The sequence below is a fragment of the Anser cygnoides genome, chromosome 11, assembly GCF_040182565.1.
Source record: "Anser cygnoides isolate HZ-2024a breed goose chromosome 11, Taihu_goose_T2T_genome, whole genome shotgun sequence".
Classification (NCBI taxonomy): Eukaryota; Metazoa; Chordata; class Aves; order Anseriformes; family Anatidae; genus Anser; species Anser cygnoides.
The window spans coordinates 9167984-9187539 of record NC_089883.1 but is presented as its reverse complement, the minus strand read 5'-3'; the positions used below and the strand labels follow the sequence as shown (position 1 = coordinate 9187539).

The following is a 19556-nucleotide window of genomic DNA, read 5'->3' as shown; positions in this document are numbered from 1 at the left end:
CACTTTCTATAGCGAGACACTGGTAGCTGCTCAGACCTTGCAGCACTGCTCATGGGTGAGCATCAGCCTGACCCTGCTAACACCATGGCTGCATAGCGTTAAGGACCGGGCAGAAAGCCTTGTGGAAATTGTGGCCTGGGACCACTGCAACCCCTCACCCAGCTCGTGGCTGGCCTCCGCACACACACCTGGCTCTGTGGCGGGGTTAAAACCACAGAGAGCCTTCCCTGGCCTGACCAGAAAGGGGTGAAGCCCGGGCAGTGTGGATGTCTAGAAAGCAAAATAATCTCTTTGCTGTAATTTCATTCAAACGTATTCATGCTCCTTCCTTCCTTCCTTCCTCGGCTTTCTGCAGAGAATGCAGTTGGGAAAAGGTTCATCTTACGGACTACATTCTGTATTATTCCAGTAAAAATAAGTAATAAACTCTTTAAGTAAACACTGAACTTTAAGGAATGCTACACTTGCATGTATTTAATTTCAGTGGAATCATTCAAAGCAATAATTAGAAACAAATGGCAAGCCCGAAGCCTGGCTATCCCTGTGAAGCACTTTGTGCTGGAGCAGAGGTGCCAAGTTGCAGGGAGGATTTTGAACACTGAAACATTCTTGTTTTAACCAAAACCTACTGCTTTGACTCTATAACAAAGATAAACAAACACCATTAACTCCCCCTTTCTCCTGGAGCTGGGAGCAGCGTAGTTCGATGGCAACACTGGGATTTGGGAAGGGTGAGTGCTCCTCCTCGTCCCGAGATTGCCACTCTGCAGGACAGGGTTCACCCCCTACATGAGCCTCTGCCTCAGCTCCCCACCTTCAAAATAACGTGACAGTGGTAAAAGACACCCTTGGTTAACTGGAGTGGTGGTGACGGCAGGACTGGTGAACGCTTTTACCCATTTATCCATTCAGCCCCCGATGAAGCAAGAGTATCACACAGGGGGCAGGAAGGCTAGAAGAGCGTGTTGTGGGATTAATTATTTGGCAGTAGTTTAGCTAGGGAAGAGAAAGACTCAGTTCATCTTTCACATTTTCCTCGTATAATCTGCATCATGCTGACCCCTCTTCTCCTGCCTGGGTGAAGGAAAGTCTGCCATGGGGGGAGGCAGCCTGTGGGGGCTGTGGTGGGAAGAGGATGCTCCAGTAAGCTCCATGCTCAGCCCCCAAAATAAGGGCTGTAAGAGGCTGTGGGTTTGCACCTCACTTGCGTTTGCAGTCACCTTCTTAAAAAGGTCCTGGGCTTCCCTGCAGTGTTGCCCTGAAGCCAGCAAGCCTCTTCAGGTGTGTGGCCAAAATCAGACCCAGCTTACCCAAAAAACAGCTTCACCTCCCTTATTCACGTCTACTAAAAAAAAACCTATGCCAGTGGGTGTCCTCTGCATGAGGATACCCTGTGCTGGACCCTAGAGCAGCTCCATTAAGAAGCACAGCCACTTGTTATGAAGCTGTTTTTAAGCTGTTATTTTTCAGTTTCCCCCAGAGTTGACCTTTCCTTGATTTACTGAGATGCAGGAAGAAGTTCAGATAATCATAAGAACATCCTATTTCAAGCCACATCTCCAGGATTTGTGGCAGTGAAATTAGATAGGCAGTTTTGTTATTTAATGTGCTGAGCTCTAGAATAATAAATGTCATGCTTGCATGTATTTAATTTAATTTAACACCAGTCCAGACATGCAAAATAGTGTAAGCACTGACAGGAATTTTAAATACGCACTAACCAGTTTCTAAATATAACTCCTTGGGTGCATGTTTTTCACTTTGTGCTTTTGCTGACTTGACTTGTTTGGAGATAAAAGGAGAGACAGAAAGCACTTCCAACGTGAAAGTGGATTTTGAATAATAACTCCTTTAACAGAGTTTTGAAAAACAATCCTCTCCTTCCAGCAGCCAGAAATTCAAGCTCCCCGTGGCAGTGGGGCCATCCTGCCAAAATGGCTCACAGGAGACCGACCCAGGCACAGGAGTGCTCAGGTGCTGCAAATTCCTGCAGCAACCTGGCACCGGGCACTTCCCACGGGGCCAGGAGCACCGCGATGTGCGTCCATGGACACGTGGCACCTCCAGCGAGCTGGCAGGGCACGGCCGTGAGTGGCATGAGGAAGAAATAAAACAAAAGAGGCTGCTCCGTGCTGAGTCTGGGGAGTTCACCTGAAGATGGGAGCCTCTCACTGCAGAGCTGGAAACCTGAGGCTAGGCTGCTGCTCGCCTTCCCAGGGAGCAGCCGCAATGTCCGAGCTCCTGAGATGCTGACCATGGGCAAGCCCAAGCCTGGGGTGTGCAGACCAGCCCTGAAGTGGCTTGATAGGAAGAAAAGCAACGCTGTGCTTTGAACGTGGGAAGAATGCATCTGCTGCTTCAGCATCAGAGCTGATGCCTGGGATTGCCCAAGCACTAACAAACCCGGGGTCACTGATTCACCATCTCCCTCTTTGGGCTCACTCTTGCTGCATCCCTCACGGGGAGATGTTGCCTCGCTGGCGAGCCAGACTTGTGCTGTGCTGTAATCTAAACCAAACAAAGCCTTGTGGCCACACAGATTACATCTCTCCACAACAGGCCTATGTGATGGGCTCAGAAGAACACCCTTGGTTTGCTGTTCTATTTGTCATACTGGTGCCTTCAGTTAAAATGTTAATTCGCAGGGAAAATCGATCTCCTTTAATGTGCGGGCTTGCCTGACAGAGGTCTTGATTCAGCAAAATACGAGCCCGTTTCCATGCTCATGACTCAAGACAGTGACTATTAAAGTTACCAGAGCAGTTCGTAAGGAGAAGGTAATTATTAAAAGAAAGTATGCATTAAGATAAACATAGATGATCTACTAATCAAAGACACACTTATGTCAACACAGCAATTCAAAGCAGAGTGTCTCCAAACTGTACAAAGCTCCAGGAAAACCTGCCGTACTTGAACCTAACCATAAAACCTGGCTCTCAGGCTTATCATACCTGAGAAGGGTGGGACAGTAAAACTATTTCAGCAGCTACAGGTGTGGATGAGTGCTCAGCTCTGGCAAGATACACACAGATACGTCTCTGACAACCCTCCCAGGTACACTCATGCATTCCTAATTGCGTTGGCTCTCAGTGCCATAAACTACTACATCTCCCTTTCAGAAGTGAATCAGTCACAAGAAGGTCTGGGTTTGGTGGAGGTAAAGTGGAGCTAAGATGCTTCTGGTTTATTTTTTTATTCTATTTTTTTCTCTAATGGGTCTTTTGTTCTCTTTTGAACTCTGTGGATTAGACCTTCTCTCTCATGGTCTTTTAGTGTACCTTAAACCAGAGTTTTTAAAGGAAATGCTGAATACAAACCTGTCTGTTCAACTCTAGTAACCCAGTGACAGTGAATCCTTCAGGGCCCTTTTAAAACCAGTGCAACTCATTGTAGATGCCAGCCCAGACCTCTGTCAGATTTAGCATTTTTGCCAAACATTTGTCATCATTGGTGGTAATGCCCCTGTTGCTTATATTTAATAACCAACAAATGTTCACACAGGCATCCTGTCAAACCCTCATTGTTCTGAATTAGCTTGATGGGATTTGCTATTGCATCCCTAAGCCACAAGCCTGTAATGCAACGGGGCATGGTTTGGGAGAGCTGACCAGCCTCTTGAGCCAGGCACTACAGCCTGACATCTTAATGAAGACATATTCCTCCAATTCATGGGAAATCAGTTTTCCAGTGAAAAGCCTTATAGCAGAAAGGATGAAACTTTATAAGGAGTTCAGAGCAAACTTAAGCCTTCTTGGGACATATTCCTGCTGGATTAACTCATCCTATTTATGGCCCTTTGTTCTTCTCCTTTGTGGTACCACAGGGTGCATTCTAAAGCTCAGAAGCATACCCTCAGCTGTAGGAGCGTAAGTAGCCGTGAGTTCACATGGATAATATTAAGCATATGTTTTAGTGCTGCACCGGACCAGAACCTTCTGCCAGTAGCCGTTTGGTTTACTGCCTGAAAAGAGCAGACCTTAATGCTGCTGCTAGGTGTGACAAAAGGACAGATGTGCACAGGTCTCTCTGTTTTATCCCAATGACAGCATCGCGCTTACTCCTAGGCCCACTGCTGCCCCACCTCATGGCCTCTTTCTGCAGCAACTACTTGGAAATCTACTGACTTATTTCTGTAAACGTTCGGTTTTCCCTCTCTGACCTTCTGGTTTTTCCTCTCGTCCTCACCAATAAGTTCTTGCAGTTGGCGTGAGAAGATTACAGAGTTCTGATAGACAAACAGAGCAAATCCTTACTTAAATCAGACCTGAACACAACCCTTCTGAGCTGTTACTTAAACTTGAGTGTATTTCTTTTAACACTGCTTTTAGTCAATGCCCAAAGGTAGAAGAAGGAGCTCTGAAAGGCTGCTAGAAAGGGCCGTTAAACAACACTTCCTGCCCAACCCTCAAGAACCAAAGATGCCTTAAAAAAGAGTTTGGGCAAAGTTCCAGCCAAAATGATGCCAAATTCTAGACAGAACCTTTTAAATCTCTAGAAGTATCTTAATTTTGGTAGTGGAGTAATTTCTCCCATCCTTACAGCACAAGATAAATGCTGACAAAGGCAGTTTCGGTGAAGCTGTTAGATGACTATGTATTTACATTTTTATTTCAAAGTTCTCAGCATTAACAAGATCCCTGTGCACACCATCTCTCTACAGTATTCCCAGCCCAATAAGCTAGATTTAAGATATGTGGGCTTGTAATCATAGATTCACTAGTATGTGGGATAATTGGAGCAATTATGCCAAGCACAAAAAGGGTTTTCTTGTTTTATCAAGAGCATATGGACACACAAAAGGGCATTTCTATTCCATGGTGAAGCTTATCAGCATTGGTAGTAACTTCATACAGAGCAACCAAGATGCAGATAAGACTTGTTTCCCAGGGAAACTAGACCAAATGCTTGATCTTTCCTACTATCCAGTTCTGCCACAACAACACAACCCTTCCTTCCTTCCTTCCTTCCTCCTCTCTCCCTCTGCCCTGTGCCGTCATCCCTCCCCTTGTGAAGTTGCAAGATCAAACAGTTTTAATCTGTTCCCACAGAGAAAATAATCTAGGCGCAAAAATGACAAGTGAAAAAAAATAAAAAAATCAAACAAAGGAGGCCAGTGGAGAAAAAAGTTCCATTTAACTGAGTGACCGATTGACCAGGAGTCAAGCAGGACCCGCAGAGCTGAGTGTTCACCCAAGCCATGCTCCCTTGTGGCATTTTTGGCATCAGTGCAATTACTCCAATAAAGGAGTGCACAAGGTCAGTTCCTGGGTGTCCTCCCCTTGCTTCCTACGCTAAGATTTTTAGAGTTCCGCAGTTAGACATCCAAATCCTACTAAAAAAAATCCTGATGGGAATTGAGTATTAACTCTCTTAAGCTGTTTTGAAAAGACCAGCCTCTAATCAGGCCATTTCTAGCAAGTATGAGTTTTCAGCAGGAAGTATCAAATATAAATAGGACATGAGCTAAATAATAAGTTTTACTTATTTGGCATAATGCGCTAAACCATGTCTATTAAAATATTATTAAACGATGAGAGCATCAATTATAATTAAACCTTGGTATGCCAAGTGGCTGCCACACCAAATTGTCTTTCCACAGAGAAGTTTTCTGCCTTTTTTAAACAAAGGGACTCTTAAGTAGTTCAGATCTGACATTTAGGTTTATTTAAAAGAAATGGAAAGGAAAAAAAATAGAGATTAAAATGAATAAAAAACATTATGGAAAGGAACAGTTTTATCATTTGTCTTTCAAAGGACAGAATTTTGGAGTTCTCAGCTGCTAAACTAAGTCTCTTAGGCAAATCAAGCCACTCCACTTATTACAAATGACAACCCCTGAGACCCTGTGTATAAATATATCTGTGTAGAAGCCTTTTCTAAACAGAGCAAAGCAACTCTGAATACTTCACATCGGGAAAGGACGGCAGACATTTATGACAGGTACCTCCCGCGTTCGGCTGAGAGCCCAACGCGGCTGCACAAGCACAGGCTGTGCCGGGGCGGATGCTCACCTGGGCTGAGGCTGTGGGCTGCCCCCCCCCGCCTGCCAGCTACTTTATGTGTCTGCTTGCCTCCGTCATTTTTCTTTCACACATCGTCTGAGCCTCTGGGTCAACAAGTTTCATCGAAGCCAGCACCCGACCAAGCGGCAGCAGCTGCAGGCATGCACGTGCACAGCCTGGTTGCAGTGCCAGCCAAGCACTCGTCATGCCGGCATTTGCCTCCTCGATCAGTGAATGCACCTCAAATCCCAGTGCCAGGGCACAGCCAAAATCCCACAGCCCCGTGGGCAGGGTTGTGCAGGCTGCAGGCAGCCGCAGGCAGACCGGAGGGGCGGTGGCATGGAGACAGCCACCCCTTCCGGCTCATTAGTGCTCCTTATCCTGGTTAATTGCGTGTCATGGCACAGAGCATTGGGTGATTTTAGGCGATGGTTGGGTATGGAGCAGCTCAGGGTAGAGCTTAGCCTTCCCCCAGGTTCATTTAATCGGGACTGAGCTTAGAATCAGGCAGATGATTTTATTTGCTGGTGTGAATGTGCTTTTGTTACAAGAAAGTTGGATGTAATTTTTACTACTGGATCAGATTTTGCCCTGATTTATATAATCAGTAAGATCCCATTGACGTCAATGGAGTTGCCTGGATATAAGTAAAGGCAGACTTTGGCCCCGCTGCTCATGTCATTTGTGGTAATAAAAGGAATGTCCTAATTCTCCTAAAGAGTAATTGGAGACCAAGAGCACAATTACTTTAACAAGTGTTTCCACTGCTTCCACTGCTTGAAAATTGCACGAACTTTTTTGTAGTTTTTAACCCCTTATTAATTTCCTTAAGCTAACTTAGTTGCCATTGTTGAAGAAGAGGAATATAATTACTTGATATTTTCAGATCTATTACATTATGGGAAGCTTAAGAGATATATTCATATGTCATCTTTATTTTTACTGACGATCTTCCAAGATCATCTTCGTGATGTAACTTGTATCATACCAGTCTGGTACAATTTTTCCAATAGCTCAAAAAGTTGCTCAAGAAAAATATCCAACTTGGAGATGTGTCTTCTTTGAAAGTACGAGTCATTTTAAGTCATAAGACTATGATACATTCAAACTGTGAATAACATTTTTCTTGGCCTGACAAGCACCTCTCCTTCAGACTGTGCAACAATGAATGGCTGGAGGTCTGTGGGAAGGCAGCTGCCAAAGGAAGTGCATTCGTACCTTCCAGAAGATGTTGCATCAGAGATAATGGTGAAGTAGCTCATTTCACAGAACCCAGCTAACTCCCTGGTGCATTGGATGTTCCAAGTGCCCTGACGGTTTCTCAGAAAGATCTTACTGTAAACTCTGACAAAACCTCTGCACAGAGCAATTGCCAGCATGTAAGAAAAAGATACTGTAACGTGCATATTTTATCACCAGACAAATACAGCCATTAAAAATGGCTTCAGCTGTTACATACTCATAGAGTGTAAAATTACTTTTGCTTTTGTAAAGTATGACAGTTAAAAATCATTTGCCTATCCAGAAAAGATACAGTTCTCGTGCTGTTTCCATGTTCTGCTCATTAGTGTGCCAAAATCTAATTCTGGAAGAAAAAGCCCACTTCACAGACTCAAGTGGAGATGCAAATCTCCCCCTCTGGGTTTCACTTTCATGCTCGTATCAGTAAGAGTCTGTGCTTCATCATCGAAATGTGTCTGAAGGTGACTTTACAGTCATTAGCCTGTGATGTCTTTTCATCGAAAGCAATTTGTTACAGATTTGAGCTAGTCACCTTCAAGAGGAAAATGCTGTGACTCTGCTAAGCTTCCTGCTCCTTGTGCTCAGAGCAATTTGGTCAGCAATCTGCAGACTCCCTTTCCCCATGTGCTGTGGCACAGCAAAATACACTGGCCACATGGCTCCAGAAAAGTTTGGCTAATACATCACCTCATAGCAATGCAGTCTAGAGATGCAGTAAAAGAAAAACAGTAGCTTCAGTGGTACCAAACAGTCTTTCTAAAATGTGAGATTAAATTTCTTGTTAAATACAACTTTCTTAGGAAAATACCCAGCTGATCCATGACTTCATAGCCCTACAGTCTCTCACAGTCTGCTCCTCCCCTAGCACGCTGCTCAGATCAGCTGTGCTCATTTCCTGCTTTCCAGGAACTGATACATTTTCGAATACAGAAATGCAAAATTGAACATTTCAGATACATGGCCTGTATTTGTATCCCTGAAATAAATACATCTGTTCAGCAATATGCCTGGGGACAAACAATGGAATCAGCTATGAAAGGGGAAGGCAGAAAGGAACCAGAAGCAAATTAAATAACTTTCAAGCAAGAAAGACATATGTTTCCCAAAAGCATCACCTAAACTAGCCGTCAAATTCAGGTGTCTTTCAAACCTTGGCAATTAATGGAGTTAATGGAGTTCCTTAATGTTAAAGACAGAATTTATGTAATGCAACACCAACATGACAAGATGGAGCACCTTACCTGCTACCTTGACCTGGGTGGGTCTGCAGGATGGGCATGGCAGCACTTGGAACTCCTCCGCCTGGTACATGGAGTAGTCGGTGCTTGCAACCACAACTCTGTCTCCTGGCTCCCATGAGCTCACATCATCCACCAGATTCAGGACTGTGCTGTTCACATTGGTGTCAATGGTTACCGTAAGCTTTGGTTTCACTGAAAAGCCAAAAGGGAAGGGTGGAGAAGTCAGTTAATCTTATCAGAAAGTGCCTGCTTTTTTTTTTCCTCTTTTTTTTTTTTTTAAAGCCTGGAACACCCCCAAAAATGATAATTTCCTAAGATAGTTAACTCTTCAAATCATGCTCGTTACTAGCTTTGCCTTGAAAAGCAAGCAAACAAGAAAGTGGCTTCTGTTAGTTGTATGCAGGTGGATTTTCCACTAACCCCATGGCTAAATTTAAATGTAGCTCTGAGTGGCTCATTTTCACCACACCCACTTAGCAGCAGCTCATGTGGGCACTGGGCACTGTTATTTACAGCAGCCAAGTGGTCTTTAACATAATGACTGTGTTTTCCAGCAAAACAACTGTCTTCAGCCCTCCTTTTCCCGCCAGCTGAGCACTGAAGTATCCTAATGACCTGTCTCATGGCTAGGTTATGGGCAGTGGTGTTGGAATTAGTAACTTCAAAACAAAGTATTACTTTCAAAACCTGTTGTCTTTTCATGCTGATTGACCAATCATACGTCATCCTAAAATGTTTTAGCAAAAGTCAAGATATTTACGGGAAGGGACTTGCCAAGTATTTGCCATGGCACTGCTGGGTTTTTGAGACACCACCCTGCTACCTCTGTTAGGGCTCAGGAATTTTTCCTGAGATAAATCTTCAGCTGTTATATCTACGTCCATGTCAACAGCCCAGCCAAAATTTTAGCTTGGGAACTTACTCTAGTTCTTACACTGAACAATAGTCAGTCATCGGAAGGCAGTGTTTCTGCTGTTCCCTGGTCTGGATTATACCTACACTGTCTGTATATACTGGTTTATACCTATAGCATCAAGTGAAGTGCTCAGTGGAGAAGACCATACGGTTTTAGATATCAGAAGCAAAAATACTACACAAAATTCAAGTTCCTCAGACGGATTTTCTTTCTCTGGGATGCATTCATGCTTCCAGCCTGGAGCAGCCATACCAGAGGAGGGAGAGCTGCTCCTCTGAAGGGCACAAGAAATCTGACTTTCAGACATGGGGCACGTACCAGAGCTGCCACACAGGAACCGTACTCTGTAGTTCCGGCAACCTTCGCCTGTCTGGTCCTTGCCATGGCACAGGAACCGATAGTCGTGGCCACTCTTGTAGAAAACCTCGGTTGTTAAATTAGCTCCATCAAGTGTCACTGCCTGGAATGAGAATAGGAATGTAAAATTAGAGATACACTTAGTTAAAGGGAATTCACTGACATATCAATGTCATTATAAGAGGCTTTCGATTTGTTTTGGGTGATGCACAACAGTTACATAACAAAACAGGATGACTGTTGCGTGTACTATCCAGCTGCCATCCCAGCTGGTGCTCCAGCGCAGCTATTTTATGTGCAGACAGCAGAGATTATTGCTAGGTGTATGTTTCTCCTATATCTATATTAAGACCATGTGCTTTTTTTGGGAGGAGTACTCTGAGCTTCACTCACATCTGGTCTTGGTGCCCTAGATTTGCTCTGGCCATTCGTTTGAGGTCAGATGACAACACTGAACACAGATGCTTGTACCCAAATGAACCCGTGCTTTCACGGCTCTTACTGCACTGCCTCTTCTCATTGCTGGTGGCTGGACCATGCCTGAACCTTGCAGAAGAATGCAGTGGGGGGAATCTGTTCTCATTTTTTCCTTGCATAGATCAGTGCTAATTGCTTTCTGATCAAAAATCAAAGCAGTTCTAATACCCTTGCTATATATATATAATACCAGAAGGAAGAAGTGGCCTTTTCTCATATACAAGTACCACCCTGCAGGGCCAGCTTGAGGAGGAGGCTGTGGGATGTGCAGCCGCTCCTGTGCTTCTGCTGGGGCACGTCACCCCTCAGGGTCACGTTAAATTTCACAGTGCAGCTCTATAGCTTGCAATTCTCTTGCCCTTTTCACAAAATTGCAATTCGTTGCATCGGGAAATCCAAATAACACGTGCATTTTGACAAGGCAGCAGGAGATAAGCCATCTTTCAGTGAAGAGCCTTATACTGATTCTTTCACTCATGCAGACCTTCCTCATTAATGCAGCCACTCTTCTGCCTTGTATAGGATCAACACCATCAGCTGGAGGAATGTGCCTCTGGCTGCACTGTGTTTCTGTTATTATCATCGTATCTTCACATTTTTGTGTGCAGTGCAGTTGGAGCAGGCTAGCTGGTATAAATCAATGTAATTTTATGAAGGCAATGAGAAACACCAGGTTGCACTACCTGAGGATTTGTTCTAAAATCTGCAGGATAAGCTAGAAAAATGTTGTTTTACTTTTAATATACATGGAAAAAAAAAGTAACTGGCATTGAAAAGAACAGGAAAAAAAGGTTTGATACTGGAGCAGAAGAATATATTTCTTGTTTCTTTCTTAATACACATGCTAAAAGGAGCCCTATCATACTGAACATCTGACCTCTGTTCTGAACTAAGTTGTCACTTCCAACACATGTATATGGAAGCTGAAATGAATGTGGATTTGCTAAGACCTGGCAGAAAGTTGTAGGGCAGTTTTTTCCTTTCTGTTCAAGAGGAGATTCTTTATAATATCTAGCCTGGAAACTTTCACTCATACTGTCAGCATTCCCGTTTAGTTCAATAGCCGCATTCTTGTGAGTAAGGAAAATCCACTGGTTCAGAGCATGCAGGAACCTCAGCCTCCCACAGATATGAAGTATTTTATTGTCTTTTGCTAGGCGATGCTTCTGTGGTAGTTGTTGTAGCAGGTAGACAGGCAAAGTATATTGCTAGCATTTGCCAAAAAAAAAAAAAAAAGCCTTGGATTTGGTGCTTTCTTTTTTTGGCTTAAAGAGGCTTTAGCAGTCTCAGAAAAGGTATATGATTTCTCCTCAGCATGCTGGCAAGATGGTGTAATTATAATGTTTAGCCCCAAATAGAATTCAAATTTCTTTCCATAGAGAAAAACCAACTGACTCCAAGAAATAGCTGCAAGCTCACTGACATTTTTTCCAACCTACTACAGCTGGTAGTTTTACCATCTCATTACATTCTGTGATTAATTTTTTAGGGAGGGTCCATTCCAGGACCATTTAAAAACTTTGAAATTTTCACGTATTTTTTTCCTGTAATCTTCCACTGGGGAACCACATATTTCATGATAGCATCTGTGCTGTCTATGACCCCATCTGTACTCCTTTCCATGCCAGAAGCCAGAATTTACTGAAAGGAGCTTAATTCTATAAACTTTTGTCTCAAAATGACACAAGACTGCATACCAGATCTGGTCAGTTATGTATTAGAGCAACAAAATAAACAATGTCCTTTGTTTAGAAACAAGATTTACTGACAAGCACAATATTATTGGGGGTTCAGTGTCACCCCACAGAGGACTCAGCCTGTCTCTTCAAAGCAAGCAGTAAGCTAGCCTACCTGGATATCAATGGGTTGCCTACAGATTTTATCAGGATGAGCAGCTTTGAAGTCAGAAAGCTTCTCCATGTCCTTAGATCTTGCTTTATCAGGCTTCTCAAACCACTCTGTCCATTCTACATCTGGAAACAAGTGCAAACAAGAAAAGTCATTTGAAAGTCATGCTTAATGAATGCTGCAAAAATGCGTGAAGCATAATTTGATCTCAGATATAATTCACAAGTTTCTTCGCTGATGATCTGATTCCTGCCTTTTCCTGCCAGTCTGTCAGCCACTTCTATGATTCTGGGAAGTGCAAACAGCCAAGGGAGAGAGGAATTATTAAAAGCTACATAACTGGAGTACGTAGTATTAGCATTATTAATAGTTATGGATTTTGGATCCGAGTCTTCCTTAGCTGCCTTTTTGGATTTTCAGATCAAGTTTCAGTCAGTTATTGTATGTTGTCTGATACATGGACATGATGACTATGCATTCAAAAGAAATAAGAGGTTGTGTGTGATCTCTTAGATCATGTGAGATGGAATTTCATACCCATGGCAGCAGAGGAAAATAGATGCTAGTTATCCAGCAAGTCCTGGAGACAACTGGGGAAAGAATCTGTGCACATACTTTACTTGCACTAGTAGCAACATAAATAGCAACTAGCAAGTCCACTCTTCCCAAATGGTAAAGTATTGTAGTGAAAAGGATGGTTCACAGCATTTTTCAACTCTACTACTGAGTTAAACAGCAAACAGACCTCTTACCTTGAACCCACTCACTAGTCGAAGAGACATTAAAAAGTTCTCCATTCTCAGCTTTGAATAGTTTGAATACTTTGGCGACAGCTGACCCTTTGTGACCTGTTTTTAAAAAAATGGTAAATAAATAAATGTCAGAACTCAATAAATGTCAGAAATGAATAGGCAATTGTCTGTGTGTATATCTGTGTATTTGGGGTATATTATCCAGAATTAGCCCTGCAAAGCTTCCAGAGAAAGTTATTGATTTTGGAATGAGGCTTCAGACACTCATAACTGCCTGGACAATCAGGAGGAAAAATCTTCAAAATTCAAGAGGGTATTAAAAAAAAAAAACTACAAAACCCAATTATTTGTTATATTTTGCTATTTTTATTTGGTACTGTACTAAGCCATGTTGTTAGCTGCTCTTGAAAATGTCATGAAAAGCCACAGCAAGCCTCAAAAGATTTCAGCTAGCAACAAAATGGTTTTGTGGGAGTTTTTGAGGCTACCAAAGCAGGATACGCTGATCAATTTTTCAGCTGATGCAAAGTGGGCTTGTTCCATAGCTTTGTGTCAAAGCGGAAGGCAGAGTCTGAGCTCAACAGAGTTACAAGGATTTACGCTGGGGTAGGATCACGCCTGTTACCTGACGGTTCAGATAACACAGGTTATACCCCACACTCTGCTGCTTCAGCTGCATTAATGGAAAGTATTAAAATATCAAAAGAGCATTAATTAAATATTCCAAACCATCATTTGTTTACAGCTTTCGTGTAATGCAATGTCAACTGAAAATGCCATTGACAAAATTAGTCTCATCCATAACTCCAGTAACTTCCGTAGATAATGTCAAGCCAGCATTTTGTGCGTGAATTACCTTGATATTCAATGTGGTCTTCAACAGAAGAGGAGGGATTTCCTTTAACAGTAATAAAACTCCACGGGTGCCTAGAAAATCAAAATGAGAAACGATCAATTTATGTCATGTACAAGATGCATATTTTTCACGGCATAACGTTCTTGAATTTCTCAGGGGCACCTCACTCAAAACAGTCTGATTGATGTGACAGGGAGTTTGGTTAAAATTAAAAATATCTTAAGACTTCGTATTTCTTCAGTAAATATATTATAAGATGAGGAATTTCAAAGACAAATCCCTTCTTAATACAGGTGTACAACACGCATGTTTCTCTTTTAAATGAGTGTTTAAAGAGGCTTGTGTGTGACAGACACATAGGACACCAGCAACTCCTTAGGGAGTCTGAAAATCTTTCTTTTGTGTGTGTGTGTGCACTAAAAAACATGAAAAAAGCCAGTTCTGCTTAAGTAAATCTAGCTCGTTCTGAAACCTTGTATATCACAATTGTCTTTGGAATGACCCATGAGAATTTCTAATAGATAGACAGGCTTGCAAAGGGCAATAAAAAATACCTAGATTGTCTCTGGTTATCTAGTTTCCTCATTTTGAACATTGAACAAGGACAAAGGTTTATAAGTCTGAATTGTCTGTTCCCATCTGATCCTGTGTCAGAAATCAGTTCATTACTGCCTGGCTGTTATTGGTTCAGCAGGCCCAATATCCATCAGCAACACTGGAAAATGAACACATGGTCGAGTAAGCAATGGAGACAGAGACTAAAGTACCTCCCAGCGCCGGAGGTGAACCCAATTAATGAGGGTCAGGAGGGAGTTTTGTCTTTGAAGTAGAAGAAATTCTGACGTATCTGCTCTTCATGACTAACAGAATAACAAATATGCTTTTAGGGTGGTAGGGAGACTGTCACCCTTACCCTGGATTTAGCAAACAGCCCACAGATTAAATCATGTCTCTATTGGTAAAAACACTCGGTGATTTCAATAGCATCGAGATTCACCCTTGAGTCTTGCAGGTCACCTTCCATTTACCATCTGCCTGGTGTAAGTGAAGTTACAAACCGCCCTGGGACTTCGGAAGAAAACACAGACAGACACTGACAGATAGCACGCAGAGATCACCCCTGGGCTTTGCCGAGGTTCACGGCCATTCAGCGGCTGTGGCTCCCCGAAGCATGGCAGTCCCGGCGGCGCGTCCTCAGCCCCAGCACAGGACAGGCTCGGGGGAAGCTGCCAACACACAACTGCCTCGGGAGCCTGCCAGCCAGCCAGATGCTCCTGCTGGAAAACTTGCCCCTGTGCCAACTGCCAGCGGCACTGCCGGGCTATGATCCCCATCCAGGGAGGGGAGGGGACAGGGGGAGGAAGGACACTTTATCACTCAGCACGAAAGATATGTCTTTTTTTTTTTTTTTTTTTGGTCACCAAATTCAAAACAAGTGGAAAAAAAATATATAAATAAACAAAATAAATCTAAAAATAAACCTAAAGAATAAGAAGCTAGCTAGTTTTGCAGCTCAAGGTTTGGTCCCATTTCATATGTTACAGTACTTGTTTATCCCAGAGTCAGTTTATCACACAAAACAGTCCTAAAGTCATTCAACCCTAACATGTAAAAACACAAGCAATCTGTTTTGGCTATTTGAAATGAAGGGACCAGTAAGTCCAGAGCCAAACCAGTGATATTTGGGTAGGGTTCCAAAGAGAACAACTGTGTCATCAAGTGCTGAAAGGCTTTCTTTAATTTATTATTTGAAGAAATAAAAAAAAAACTCATGCTTAAAGAGCAAATTCACTTTTCAAAAGGACAACAATAGAGGATGAATGCAAGATTTTCCTTTCATTCCTAATGTCCTGGGCTCAGAGAGAATAGGCAACTGAAAGAGATGCCAGGAGCACAGAAATTTTTTTGAAAAATCAGCATTGCTCGTTGGCTCTTCTGCAGCAACCGGGATTTGCACAACTTCACAATCTGGTTGAATATGGGGCAACTGGAGATAGGCAGGAATTTGGCCAAGTAACTCCCTCCAACGCCTCCATGAGAAAACCACCCAGCCTATGGCTCAACAGCCTGACTCACATGGCACCTCGCAAAATGTGACATAGAATGTCCCTATCTCAAATTGCTACCTTGCTTACACCATCTTTGTCTCAGTGATGCCCAGGGCCAGCCTCAGACGTCGGCAGGGGGTTAGGTGGGACTGGCCAGCAACCCCCTGGTGCTAGGCAGTGAGCAGGTCCTGGCTGCAATTTGGATATTTTTTCAAAGCTGTTGAACTTATACACTAAGAACACCCCTAAAAATACAATCTTTAAAAAAAACACACCGTGATATGAGTATTTTTGCACGCACCGGTACTCTGGTGAGAGATAATGGTGACCAACTACTACTACATTATGGTACCCACAATGTCTCTACTATTTATATAGGGAATTATTGTGGAATTAGAGATAACAGCATGACAAGGATTAGCTTTCTGAATACATACAGTAGTGATGCAGAAAGTCACACTTTAATACATGAATTTCTATGGTATTTCCATTGTAAGCATTTACAGCAAAGTGAGAAATTAGCATTAAAACACCACCATCAAGAACAATTTACTTTTATAAACATATGAGAAAACCATCATTTTTTTTCCTCTTGCAGGCTTGGAAAAAAAGTATAATGTTTGAAAATCTTTTTCTGTTTCCCTAATTTTAGTCTTTAAAAAGAAACCAGCAGGCTCCTGGGCTTTAATATGGGTTCTGGGTATCTGAGAGGAAGTGTTGCACTGATGGAGATAGCCTGTGTCTGGACACTATTTTGCAGCCTTGTTTCTTTGAAATCCTCTACCTGGTGCACAGAAGTCCCTGTAGTATTTTACACAACCTCTTCACCAACTACTCCAAATCTTGTCCAACTGACACTTGTCTGCTCCCACAGGCTGCTCTTCTAAATCACTTCTCCCTACAAAGCAGATTTCTTTTTTTTCATGTTCTGCAGTGACCCTCAGTGTCTGTACAGACCATTGTCCACAGAGAGACAGACATCCTCTTAAACAAACAAACAAGCCTACATAAATTCAGATAATCACACACAATTATAATGGTTACTGTTGGATAAATAGCAAATATTCTCATCAGTGTGTGCGCCAACACAGACAATGTATTGGCCACAGAATGGTTCACAGCATAAATTCATGCATGCTAAATTTCTGTGCTGCACAAGTCTCTAAATATGTATTGGACAAGCTGATGAGCAAGCTGTATGCATGTCTATAATGTATTTAGCCAGGGTTACAGGCCTATTATCCTACCCTGCTTAACATTCAGGCCATTCAATCCATTGTAGGTACATGGATATGCTTCTTAAATCTTTGGGGGATGACATGAAAATAAATAGGAATGAGTAACTTGTAAGGGAATAATATCTTGGAAAATCATATTTTTAATACAAATCATATGCTTTTCCTCAATCTGCTAATAAAAATACCCAATATAGACACTGAGTGCATCTTAAACTATCTAATTAGCTGCTAAAACTTCATGTTGAAAGGTTTCCCTCTTTTTTTTTTTTTTTTTTCCATGTGAAAGAACTTTGTGCCTTTGAGAAAGTGGAATTATTTGGACATCTGAGGAGCATAATAAAGCCTCTGTGCTGGGAGAACTGGCAGGACTGGCACATACCTAAACCCAAGGTGGAGGAAATGCTTGCTGCCCAGTTTGGTCATTGCTTTCCTGGCCGAGTCGTCCAAGTTTCTAGATCCTTCATCGTTCACAGCAACTGACAGGATCATGCCATTTGCAACTCTGCCCAAATACTGGGCAAGACGTATGCTTTCCTCTTTTGCTCTGTAGGTATCAAACCTAAAGTGATTAAAAAACAAAAAACATTTACTTCAGTGATCATTGCAGCTCTAACAAGCACCACAGTACTAAAAAGCAACTGCTATAAATAAATAACCTTTTTGTATTGTTTACAACAATGATATTATAGCATTGGAAAAACACTTGTCTGAGAGTTTACAGGTTTCTGTTAAAGCAAATCAATTAAGCTCCAGTTAACACAATAGTAAGAAAATGACACTATTCGCTATTTTGCTGTTTGGGTTTGGAGATCGGTGATCTAGAAAGAATTGCATATAGAGACAGCAACACCCATTTGAACTAGATGCTAAACCACATGCTTCTGAGCTTGCTGAGAAGCTGTTCCCAACTTGTTCCCAAAGACCCACAAATCTAGACAGCTGTAAAGTCACTCACCGATCCGAATGGACAACTGCCCCCGTCTTTGGGTCGATGACATGGACAATGACACCCCGATGGCCCCAGCTCCTTTCAAAGTAGTATCCGCCTTCTTCCATGCCACCAGGATGAAGAGTCTTGTTTAAGAAAGTCCAGGACAGTTTTTTCTTTCCATGGATCTCGAGAGTGCCACCCTTACTCACTCCAATGTACTTCCGCCCAAAGTAGGGATTTGGCTGGCTGCCGTCATCCGCTCTGCAACAGGAAGGGAAGAAAAGATTCAATTTTGGTTTTGTATCTGACAGTCAAGAAGCCTCTGCCCTTGTTCTGCTATAGCCCAACGAGAGAAGCATCATGAATTGTAAAGCATTTTTTTCAATGACCTTAAGAATTGGCAACTGCTCATGCTCTACAGTAAATAAATTATTTGAAATAATACTAGCAACTATGGACCAGGAGCAATCTGGAACTCAAATTATATGTGTTATTTTCATTATATTCAGGCCTGAGGAGGCCTGAAGCCCAGAATGAACAACACAGCTATGTTCTTGAATTCCATAGGAAGTTAGGACCCTAACCAGGACTTGGTAAGCCTTAGTGGCTGTTAAAAATGAGTTTGGCATCCTTGAAAAGCTGAGAGATCCTGTACTAATCTGCAAGACATAAATGTCTTATCCTTTGGCTCACCTAGTTCTCACTCTCATGCAGAATGAAAGGATGCTTAGGGAGGAGAATTTTCAAAATAAAATGAATGTTTAGGCTTTAAGCCTATTCTGGAAAATCTATGAATCAACTTGACTGCAGCTGATTTTCTGGCATGCCTGAATACCCCAGTGTTCATCTCCCAGTAGATTTGAAACCAGAACCAAAACTGTCAATTATTAAAGGCCATTTAAATTGTTTAACAAGCTACTGAAGTTTTTACAAAACATAAATGATAAATACATCTGAGAAAATGTAATTTTAAGGAACATTTTGTTCCCTGTTGTGGAAGAGAGATACTGGAAAGTTCTAAGATAATATTTTATCGTGCATACATACCGCCCATACAAGATGATAACCACATTGCCTTGGTAAGGGCACATTTCACTGCCGATATGCAACTCTCCATCATTTTCGATGAGTATATGTCTAGTACGCAAAATGATAGGCTGCACATCATCCTTAATGACCAATTTTCCTAAGTAGAAAAGGTTATGACATTTGCTTTAACATACAGAAGCTCATCAGAGATTGTGACATCATTGTGCTAAAACCAGTGCTGGGTTCTCATCTAAATTTTTGAAAAATTCTGTCCATTTTTCACAAAACAGCTCTCAATAGAAATCCTAAAGACAGTAAATTTTTTTTACTCAGTCCAACTCTTGAAGAGTGCAATTAAGATTTGCTTGGAATAGGATTCATTTAAAACTGAGACAGAAATTCAGAGTCAAGATGAATAAAAGCTATTTGTGCTAACGGTCACCAGCAACGCTATGACTCTGTCCTTAGAGACAGGGAAGCCCGTATGTATCTGCTCTGTCCTGAGATCCTGAGAACACAACGACTGCCTTATGTTACCAGAACAATAATTTAGTAAAACATGTTTTTTGAAGCAAATTGTGGAATAAAAACCAGTACATATAAGTGCTTTTGTAAATTC

At 42.1% G+C, this 19556-nt stretch overlaps 1 protein-coding gene across 6 annotated transcripts in view; it reads right to left on the bottom strand.

Moving 5' to 3' along the window:
• CEMIP (cell migration inducing hyaluronidase 1) overlaps nt 1-19556 on the bottom strand; it is a 108756-nt gene that overhangs the window by 32331 nt on the left and 56869 nt on the right. For all 6 annotated transcript variants that reach the window (XM_048071909.2, XM_048071912.2, XM_067003788.1 and 3 more), the window contains 8 exons: nt 18956-19094; nt 17933-18169; nt 17357-17536; nt 13692-13762; nt 12836-12931; nt 12087-12208; nt 9720-9861; nt 8486-8677 (listed from right to left, as the gene is read on the bottom strand). In XM_048071909.2, the coding sequence (XP_047927866.2) occupies nt 8486-8677; nt 9720-9861; nt 12087-12208; nt 12836-12931; nt 13692-13762; nt 17357-17536; nt 17933-18169; nt 18956-19094 (1179 nt within the window). The remainder of the gene's footprint in view (nt 1-8485; nt 8678-9719; nt 9862-12086; nt 12209-12835; nt 12932-13691; nt 13763-17356; nt 17537-17932; nt 18170-18955; nt 19095-19556) is intronic.